The sequence below is a fragment of the Sardina pilchardus genome, chromosome 17 (genome assembly GCF_963854185.1).
Source record: "Sardina pilchardus chromosome 17, fSarPil1.1, whole genome shotgun sequence".
In the NCBI taxonomy this organism is placed as follows: Eukaryota; Metazoa; Chordata; class Actinopteri; order Clupeiformes; family Clupeidae; genus Sardina; species Sardina pilchardus.
In genome coordinates, this window is record NC_085010.1 from 19,697,888 (window position 1) to 19,708,838 (window position 10,951).

General features: G+C 44.2%; 1 protein-coding gene across 1 annotated transcript in view; it reads right to left on the bottom strand.

Annotated features, from left to right (window-relative positions):
- lin7a (lin-7 homolog A (C. elegans)) overlaps window positions 1–10,951 on the bottom strand; it is a 32,539-nt gene extending 21,588 nt beyond the window's left edge. The window contains exons 1-2 of the mRNA XM_062518622.1: window positions 10,863–10,951; window positions 338–456 (exon numbers count right to left, since the gene is read on the bottom strand). Of these exons, the coding sequence (XP_062374606.1) occupies window positions 338–456; window positions 10,863–10,899 (156 nt within the window). The 5' untranslated portion in view covers window positions 10,900–10,951. The remainder of the gene's footprint in view (window positions 1–337; window positions 457–10,862) is intronic.

Below are 10,951 nucleotides of genomic sequence, written 5' to 3' on the forward strand. Positions count from 1 at the left end.
GCTCATCGAAACTACAAGCAAGGCTGTACAGAAGGTACATGTCTGGGCTTGAAGTTAGCAAAATGTTTGAAGCCGTTTGTACACTTTTCAGACGATCAATACGTGTTCATCTACATATATCTCTGAATTTTAAACAACCCGACCAATGCCTACGAACATTAAGCTATGCACAAGTTGCATCCATTTCCCCCTTGGCTGGTAGTATATAAATATATGTGTGTGTGTGTGTGTGTGTATGTGTGAGTGAGTGAGAGAGAGAGAGAGAGAGAGAAGGAGAGGGAGAGAGAGAGAGAGAGAGAGAGAGAGAGAGAGAGAGAATGGTTTTCCGATGACCCACCTCTCTGATGGCCGTACAGAACTCACTCTGCAGAACCTTCTTCAGTGACTGGAGTTTGTGGCCCGGGACGTCCCCAGACTCCTGGAGCTTCTCCAGCAACTCAATGGCCCTTGCCACATCTGAGAGAGAGAGAGAGAGAGAGAGAGAAAGACAGAGAGAGAGGAAGACAGAGAGAGAGAGAGATGAGAGTGAGAGGAAGACAGAGAGAGAAAGGGATGGGGAAAAGGAAGAATGAAGAGAAAGAGAGAGAGAGGAGAGAGTGAGAAAGAGATGGAGGGAGGGAAATAAAATAAAAAGAGACATAAGAAGAACGTGTGCAAAGAGACACAATAGAAAGATGGAAGAGGGGGAGGAGGGATGAGAGTGAAAAAGAATGAGTGAGGATACAGAGGAGGAGGAGGAGGAGAAGAAAAAAACACCAGTGAATTACATTAACAGCAGTGTCTGGTGAGAAAGACCATGCCTGTGCAACCAATCGATCGGAGGGATAATGGAAATAGACTTGCTGAAGGCATGGTAGAGGGGCGGGGGGGGGGGGGGGGGGGGGGCAGCAATCACACAGACTGGTACTTTGCATCAGCCCACCACGAGCATGAGAAAGAGGGTGGCTCCACACAAAAGCTTGTTCACTAATGTCCGAAGGAGGAGAATGCCCACAGGAGCGTGGGACTAATGTGCCATTCCAGAGAGATGGCTCAGGATCTCTCCACGAGAGGGAGGGTCTGGCCCGGACTCGGCTGTGCTCTGGCTGTGCTCTGGCTCAGCTCTGTTCTGATCTGTATGAAACGGATCTTGACTGTCCCTGCGGACATCTGTGGCCCACCCTATCTGAAATAACCTAAAAGTAATTAAAAAGTAATTGAAAACTAATTCGCCTATAATTCATAGGGATACACTGATATTGGAATCGCTGCCCGATATGTTCTCCCTCAAGCATACACTGTATCTTCTGAGACCAATACCTCAAAATTGCTCGCCTAGAAATGTTTCTTTGTAACGCCGACATTAGCTTAAAAGAGATTGATCCGGTGAGATCCCTCTGGACTGTTCTGGAATCAGCCCATGGCTGCAGTGGGCTGCTGTGCTGTCGCTCGTTACGACGGGGCCATTACACACCCAAATGGTCAGACCTTCACCTCGGTGTCGGCTACCTCTCCAGCATATCCGCACGTAGCTCTCCTCCCCCGGCACTGTTTCCAACGCCACGTCCTGGCAGATTAATTTAGTGTCCGCTGACAGGGCCAGGAAATTACGCCGTGAGTGGGTGGCACAGGGGCAAGGCTCTGATATCTATCATTTCAGTTCTGGCATGACACTGCCGCACAGCCATGTAAAAGCCTGCTTGATGTCGGCACTATTCCCGAGACCCAAGCTGGATGAGAGTCTATGATAAACAATATTTGTTACAGGTAGAGCCAGCAGGGTTGGCGACAGACACAGACCAAACAAAGTCTTGATGTTTTAAAACAAACATTTTCCGCATTGTTCAAAATGAATGAGGTAAAGCAAACATTTTCAAACTGTTTTTCCATTTGCTCTGAGTTCACACAGAGACGTTCTCTGCAAACATATAGGGACGTTTAAATCAAACAATTTGTCATGTTTAAAAAAAAAAAAAAAAACATAAAAAGTAAACGTGTCTTCCTCAAACGCTGGCCTCTGCTCACCGACTTTAAGCGCATCTTTGAACACAACCACATCAACTTGCATTTACACTAATTAAAATCTGTTGCAGTCAGATCACACTTCTGAACACCCCTGAGATTTTATTTACTTACAAGAAGGGTGCACTTGCTCAGACAGAAACCAATAACAGCCAAGGCAGTGAGGCAGACAGAAAAAGCTATTACAGCCAAGGAAACCAATATGGACAGGGAAGGCTGCAACAACTGTTGTCCGGATGGCTGTATCAGTATTTGATTCAGGCTAGCGTAAATCTGCTCTACAACCAAAATGTTGATGTAGACAAAAACCTTTTTATCTTTTTATAGGGATGTGCTTGGAAACTCAACTTACAGTTGACAGTTGTTTTAGTGTTATAAATAAAGATTAAGATAGCTAGGCTAGCTATTGTCCTGAAATGCAGCACCACATGTTAAACTGTTTCCATAAAAGACGTCTGAGTAGCAGAGAGCACATGAATTGAGATTTAATGACATGTACTAAACTCTCATTTTAGCCCAGGGCCCTGAATTAATAAATAGAGTTCATCTTCAGAGGGAAGGCTAACATCTCCGGCCAACATTTATTACAAATCAGCATTTATAGCTCAAGCAAGTCCACTCAAGATGTGTGGGGGAAAACAGAACTGATCAATCGAGAAAGACTTTCCAAGCTATTTTAATATTTCCTGTCCAAACAGCTGACAAGATCAAGATCAACCACCCTCCCTTCTAAACTTTTGCGCACTTCAGCAGCAAATGCTCCAACGGTTTCTGACATCTCAAATGAGAGAGACATCACATCACATTTGAGAAAATGTTCCCTAGTTCAGACAGCTGCCTTCACACAATGGATGACAGTACAGCTAATTAGAACAGAGGGAGCTCTCTTTTATGAGAGCCACTGAAATTGTTGTACGTAATCCAGGAACAATTTGCAGCTGCGCTAACTCTGCGCTGTCTGCCACAGTCGCTGTTCCACATTTCGGGATCTCATCAAGCCTCTCCAGGCCCTTCAACAAGCCATCACGCTCAGCTTGGCCTCATCAAGTCAAGTGGCTCCCCATCCCACCACCCACCCAAGTGCCCCCATCATTACACAACAGAAAGTTTGTGCTGTGGTCCTACAGTATAATGACGGGCCTCATAACAGAGCTGGTAGCTTTCCAACGAGCACAAGGAGGTGAAAGGAGGGGTGTGTGTGTGTGTGTGTGGGGTGGGGGATTGGGGGTGGGGGGGGGGTCCTTTCCTGTACTGTACATTTCATAGGAATTTATCCCTCATTATGAGCAGGTCTGAGGACAGTGTGAGCGAGACAGAGTGAGCGAGAGAGAGACTGAACGTCCTCGCTCTCTTCAGCTCATTAACAGCAATTTCTTCATCCACATCAAGAGCTTGGACCGTTTCAGCTATTTAGAGGCCATGCCTCATAGAACTCTGGTGCAGGCTCAGTGCTTTTTTTTTTTTTTTTTTTTTTTTAATTCTCTAGGGCTCTGGAGTTACACTTTTATTCCCTAATCTTTGTCAGGAGTTTAACAAAATGTTGAGCCGTTAGTTTCCGCATGTCTGTTTTTACTAAAGCTCTGTGAGCATTTAACCCAAAAGGATGTCTTCATCACCTGGCTCATGTAGTGTCAGATACTGGGATTTAATCTGCGAGTGTGAAAATGTCAAAGGCATTGTACGGAGCAAGCCTCTGCATTCCTGATGCTATCGGTGGCAGTAAAACCTAGTTCAAGCGCAGGCATATATCTGAAACAAGGTTTCTAAAAGTGGATTGACATTTGCAGAGTTTCACTCAGAGGTCAGAAACATGAAATGAATTCCACCGATCTGACACTTTGTGAAATCTATTTCCATTTCATTGATGGATTCTGATCTCGTAACCCTACATTCAGAGTCTGGACTGAAGTAAGACTTAACCGATTTCAAGAGTATAGTAAACAGAAAATCTGCCCAACATTTCAAGTAATACCAAAAAGCAAAATGAAAATCACCTGCTTCTCTGTCCCAATATAAAGCAGTCTAATATTGGATTCATGACACTGCATACAAATGACTTTGCAACTCAGTGATTTGATATCAGAGCGAGGAAATGAGCAGAGGAACCAGGGAACTGTTTCTCTGCTATTCCCAAAGTTCCGGCTGGGATAATGATACCCTCCAGGCCGCATCCATCTGTCACTCCTCGGCTTGTTTCTCACTCCCGATTGTTTGTCGCTCGACAGTAGACACGGAGATAAATCCAGAACAGCTCCTCTACATGACACAAATTTGAGTTTTATTTCATGCGACTGCGACTCAGGAAATGATTGCACATTTCAACGCTACTGTACCTTGCCTTCACCTGCCGTCTAAAATATGTGTTTTCTTTTTTTAATCAATTGCACTTTTAAATGTGTAGCACATTTAACAAAGCTCCACTATGACTCAGTGTCTAAGACACAGGCTTCATCCTGGGGGCATACAGTAAAACGCATTGAAAGACGATTTGCATGGCAGCTGAGGGGCGATTTGTGGCCCATGGAAAAGCCAATTGACACACACGCACGCACGCACGCACGCACGCACGCACGCACGCACGCACGCACGCACGCACGCACGCACGCACGCACGCACGCACGCACGCACGCACGCACGCACGCACGCACACACACACACACACACACACACACACACACACACACACACACACACACACACACACACACACACACACACACACACACACACACACACACACACACAAACCAAATCCTCACAATGTCATTCCACTGAGGAGACCCCAGAGAGCCGCATAGCATAGCTTAAAGGGAACCCATCAGTTCAAGTACTAAGCATCGCATTTAGCATCATCAGAGCGGTGCACCTACAAGTAGCTGGATGCATTCTTTGACCTTGAGTGAGGTAACACGATTACCTGGCTGACTGGATGAGGGCACGAGGGGCAGCGCAGCACAGCGCTAATTTCCCTCCTTCCCATACTACACGAGATCAGTGCGAGGCTGAAACCGACTGACAGAAGTGTGTAATTTCATGCCGAGCTAAATATACCCTTAGCCGCCCACATGGCAGGCACGGGTATAAGCAGGGTTCTATGAATACTCACTCACGCAGCTGAAGAGAAAAAACACACAGAAAGAATAGATTCGAAAACCATCGCTATCTCCTCTCCATGGCGACCAGATAATCTATGCTCAAAGGCTCTTAGCGTTATCCACGTTTAGTAGTAGCAGGGCTACTTCTGCCTTCATTTTTGTTTTGTTTTTTCGACTGAGCTTTGGCGAGGGTTTTTTTGTGTGTGTGTGTGTGTGGTGATTGGGAGGCAGGCACAGCAGGACACTGTTTACATGCATGATGGGATCCCACCAAAGCCCGCTCACTGTTTAAATTCATCAATTTGTGGAGTCAGCAGGAACGATACCCCCCCCCACCCCATCCGTCCATCCTACCCCCCATTATGAAACAGTAGGGGGCCACCAGATGCTAGACACATCTGGTGCCCCCCCCCAGGCTTCCCCTGCTGTGCAATGCTCCCTAACTTCAACTGCTGCACCTCCAGGTCAATCACAACACACACTACTCCCACCAGTCCATGAAACACAACATTTCTACACAGCCTTTTTCTAAGAAGCGCTTTCATCTCTGTATGAAGGCTTCCTATCCTCCCCTGTTTCGTCTGTACGTGCTTTGGTGACTTATTGAGACCATTTCAACTGGAAATGTTTGCCCATAACATTCCACAATAAAAAATGTCTTTTGTATGGAGAATTTATTCCCTTTCACTACAAGCTGGGGCGTGATCAACTGTTCCGGAGTTCTTGGTAAGAGCATCTTGAACACGGAATACCAAGCGATAACCACAATAGCAATAACCATGCTTTGAGAAGAATAAAACTCTGCTACGACAGAGCATGAAATATTTACCATAGTGCATGTTAGACACGTTTATAACATGCCGTTGCACGGTGCACAAACCTTCATTTCAAGAGCGCTACTGGTGAAAAATTCAGTAACCTCCGTGTAAAAACCACTCCAGCCAAGGCTGTGAGACAAGTATAATCTACTCAGATATTTCCAGGGATTTCCTTGTCAAACCCATGTGATATCTTCCAACAATATGACTTCACAATCCATTTTCCAAATAATACTGTTCATTTTGCAATAACTCATAAAAAAATAAATCTTTAAGTGCTATGTTATCTTTGTGTACTTTCATAATGAAGATGTAGAAGGCCAATGTTTTCGACATTTACACATTTAAACCTGATCAAGGATTGCATAACTCTATAATGCAACATATCTTATTTCTAATACATGCTGCCAATCAGTTTTATTTGATGTTTTGTTGATACATACAGGGTATCTATTTGCTATAAAGCATCTTTATAACCATTATAATTATAAACAAAACGATAAATGTTTTGGACTGAAGTGATATCTGGTCCTTGCCTTAAGTCTTTCCTAAGCCTAGAATTAACTCAAATTTATGCTGTGTAAGCCTTTCTAAATTAATTAACAGGCTGCCTCTCAGTTTTGCATATTTGCACATTAGCTTCAATGACAAAGCATAGTTAATGTCTTGTCTTAAACTCCCACATGACAACCCTGAGTAAAATCCCCATATTTCTCTCTTTGTGAGTATTTTGTTCTTTCAGCAAATATTTTACCATATGTAAAGGTCAAACACATGACTCATGGATTACATGAACCCTGATGTGTCTTGTGAGTTCTGTGTCAGTGACTTAAACTGTTGGTTGTACGCTAACCTCCTCTTAGCATGGCTACTGATCTACAGTACAGTTCATTCAAGTGCTCTGGACTAGCCTAGCATGAAAGAGAAACAATAACCACTGTGCTGTCCAGCCGGAGCCTAATGACATTACCGTGTCCATTATACCAGCTGAGCGATGCTAATTGAACACAAGCAAAGGGAAATGATTACAGGAAATGACTTGTGCTTATGAAAAGATCTTTTAGATCACCAGGGCAACTTCCTGCTAACATCGCATTATCCGCGATGCATCCCAGTACACAGAGGAACAATGTCCTTTTGCCTGCATGTCGATAAGCTTGTGTGCGGGGGCCTTTTTGTCCCATTGCTGCCTGACTCACTCCACGCACGCCTGTGCGAGAGTTCTCGGGGCACGTGAGGGAGCTCACCATCTGCCTCACTCTCCAAGCACCGAGGGCCTCCGAGTTGGGTCAAGCTTTCCTCCCAAACCTACACACACACACTCCTCCTTGCATCCTTCTTCCAAGACCGGAACTGGCCCTGGCAGGGCGTCTACCAAGACACGAGGCCAAAGTCACGACGGGAGCCTCCGTTTAAGACCTGCGCAGCTCATTTGATCAATTCCCCCATACAGGGTGAATTAGCACTAATTGGCCCCGCCGTGACATTTCCTGACAATAGAGGGCAAATAAATCTCTCCTTTTTGGCTAAGAACGACCATTAGGAATTTCCAAGCACAAATGACCTTTCAGTGCTGGATTGCTTTCTCTGCACCCAAACGAATGGCTCTGAGGAGGTCCATCTTAAACAAATTAGCAGATCAAACCTGCCCGACAATGCATACCTAATTAGAACATACAGTATAGACAGCTCACTGTGGATTCAACATGGCCGCCTTACACACCAGGCGCACCTAATGGCTTTGATCCACGGACTCCCACCAGTAGTGTTGTCAGATTGGCCCTATAGGTGGGCAGTCATTACTGTAACAGGGACTTCTAATTAGAGGCCAAGCCTGTTTCCATATCTTTGGCGCCATACTGTACATGAAGAAGGTCTGGTCCAGAGATTTTAATGTAACATAATGTAGGAATTCCCCTTTTTGTCAATCTTCTACTTACTGGGTACCACTAAAGGTGTATCCAATTTGTGCAAAACCTTTGGGAAGGGTGATGCTCCTGCCTGCAACAAGAACGTTACATAAAGCAAGGTATTCTGGGCACACCTTGGCAATGCCAAAGGCTCAATTCTGCTAATTTTCAAGTCAGCATGGTGTCATCAAAATGAGTTTGAAGCCGCTATTTGAAAGAATTACAGAGATTTAAGTAATCCTAAAACCACTGTCACAAAATGTGTGAGTGAATAACTGGCTTCCCGCCTACTAACTGTGAGGCAGAACGTTCAGAAACCCTCTTCCTGCCGATTGCTTTGCCTCTCTCTCTCTCTCTCTCTCTCTCTGAGTCTGTTTCCCTGTCTTTTGGTTTGACAATACAGCATTTCAAATTGTCAGTGGAACAGCATGACACAACACAGCACATGAAGGTGACATCAGCCTACAAAGTCTCTTCCAAGCTGTGCTTGCCTTCATGGCAAACCCCCACAGGCTAACAATGCTTGGCAAAGAATGTCCACGACAAAGAGTCACAGGATTTATTGAGGAAGTCCATTTATCCTTGAATAACTTTTATAAACTGAAGTACTGTACACACTCTCAGCCAAAAGGCCACTGCACAACCAGGGACCTACTGCTACATCCACACAATCATTACTGAATTAATACATTAATAAAGGTCTATGTACAGGCCTGACTCAATATCGTAATGTTTGAAAAATGATTGAAAGGTGAATATTCTTTTAAAGTGGCATAATGCATTTTTACCTTAGAAATACCAGATTGAACCTGATTTGCAGTAGATGCTATACTAACAATATGGAGAATGGAGTCTCTGACATTGACAATTATATTGCACTATGTGACTAGGCAGAAGCATGAGTCATGATGACCATGTTTGAAGGTTTTATATGGATTGGAGCTAAATGGTACACATGTATGTTAAAAACTGCCAAAAAGAGCTTATTGTGTTTAATTTAATCTGAATATACCATGCCGAGTCTACCAAGGGCAACAGCCAAATAAGTTTAAATAATGTCCCTTCCTCTTCTCTGAACTCTCAGGAACTGAATCTGTTGGATGTAGCCTACCCTCAGACAATACTAGGAAGCACAATTTTAACAAACATACCCGGCCCTCATCCTATCTCAACCCTTCCTTTGCTTTTGAAACCCGAATCTGATTTCTTAACAGTGGGCCTTTATGATTCCCTTCTATTTCCCACTGCGTTTTAATCATGTATTTCCAAGGTTGTATCCTAACTTCTGTCTCCATACAATGACTACATAGACATCACAGACATAGCCTGTTTGTAAACGTAGACGACACCACAATCTCCTGGTACTGTAGGCTACATGTCAAGTGAAACGCTTGGATGCTCGCTTGATATTTGCACGTTAGACTTTCAGCTTCAGTTCAGCAGAGGAGGGAAAACTCGAACGCCATAATGGCCACTCATTAGAGGCATCTCTGCAAACAAAAAGTGTTTGTCTCCCCTCATAATTGTCGAGTTGTTTCTCAAACAGGGCTGAGTGGTAGGCGGACTAGTAATTTCTCTAAAGGACTTCTTGTTCAGCCAGTGCTCGCTGTTTTAGCCGCTCAAATGCCGCCTGGCCACTTCACGTTCAAGCGCATATCGCGTTGAAGACTATCCATATCTGACTCTCATCACGCATCAATGACTGCGTTTTACCCTCAGTCCAACGACGGTATTTTCATATCGTTGTCCACTTATGCAAAGGAGTATTAGCCGCCGTCGTTTACATAGACGCTGCTGCTATTACAGCGAATTCATTGTTTTGCCTGGTTTAAAACCCGATCGTCTTGGTCATTTCAAATGTAATGCCTCCGGTCGTTATTATGATGAGATTACTCTAATAACATTGAAGTCAGATTGCACGGTGCTGATGCGAGTACTCTCTCTCGCTCGCTCGCTCGCTCGCTCGCTCGCTGCCAACGGGCATTACCGAAATGTGTCCTTTTAAACGCAGGGGCGCAATACATAGACTAAAATTAACGGTTATTCTATGCCAAATAATTCATATCAGCCTACTACCCCGGAAGCAGGACTACCCCTTGCCGCTATTTTTAACTCAAGGCTATCCACTTGGTTTGTATGACACTCGCACTGTATTGTAATTCAATACCGCTCACATTTTACGCCCTACATACAGCAGTCTGCGCGCGTGTGTCAATGCCAAAGCATAATGGCTCATTATAGACTTCTTCAGCCATGTGCATGGCCCTGAAGTTTGTTTTTCTCCTACATGAGAAACACTTTTCATTTGACTTGCTGACATTCATGAGTGAGTTATCGTCATTCGCCATGGCCACCAGGCTGTGCCTTCTTTCTATGTGATGTTTACTCACAAATCGAAGAGATTACCAGGTAAGAATAGCTGATATAGGATTTAGCTGTATGTGTATGTAGCCAATTCAATGGTCTATACTTCGCCGATTTAAAACCCGAATATTCTCCATCACACTTGGAGAAAAGGCTCCTAATTTTGACCTACTTATACAGCCCGATGGCCAACAGCTGTCCGAACCTATACCTATACCTATGTAAAACTGACATTATGTTGATGTGACAAAGTTTTACCATCCACAATATATCTTCTACATCCATCGACGTCAAAATGAGGCATACTATAAAATAAAATTAGGCTATATTCGCCATTAGGGTAGCCTATGTTATCGTTTGAGTAAAGAATAACAATGTGCAAACAATGTTGATCATTTCGTCTATGAAGTGATGGAACGCACAGAGCTATCTATAATGAAGGCCTTGAACCAAATGCGGTAGACTACGCACTAATTGACCGTGAGTTATGTATTTTATTCTACAAATATAAAAACACTCGTGAATGGACTGAGGAAAACAACATCAACGCATGCGAATCTCCTCCAGATCCACTCAGCAAACATGGTCTTTTGATGGCAACTTTCCACACTGGTCAGTAGACTGCAACAAAGGCAAATAATTGCGCTGGTTAATATGTTAAAATATAGTCTTACCTCGCTCCAGAGTGAGCGGTTGAACCACTGTCGCCATAACTGCTGTTAGCGGAGAGAGCGACTAGTGGAGCTACAGCATCAGACGTTCC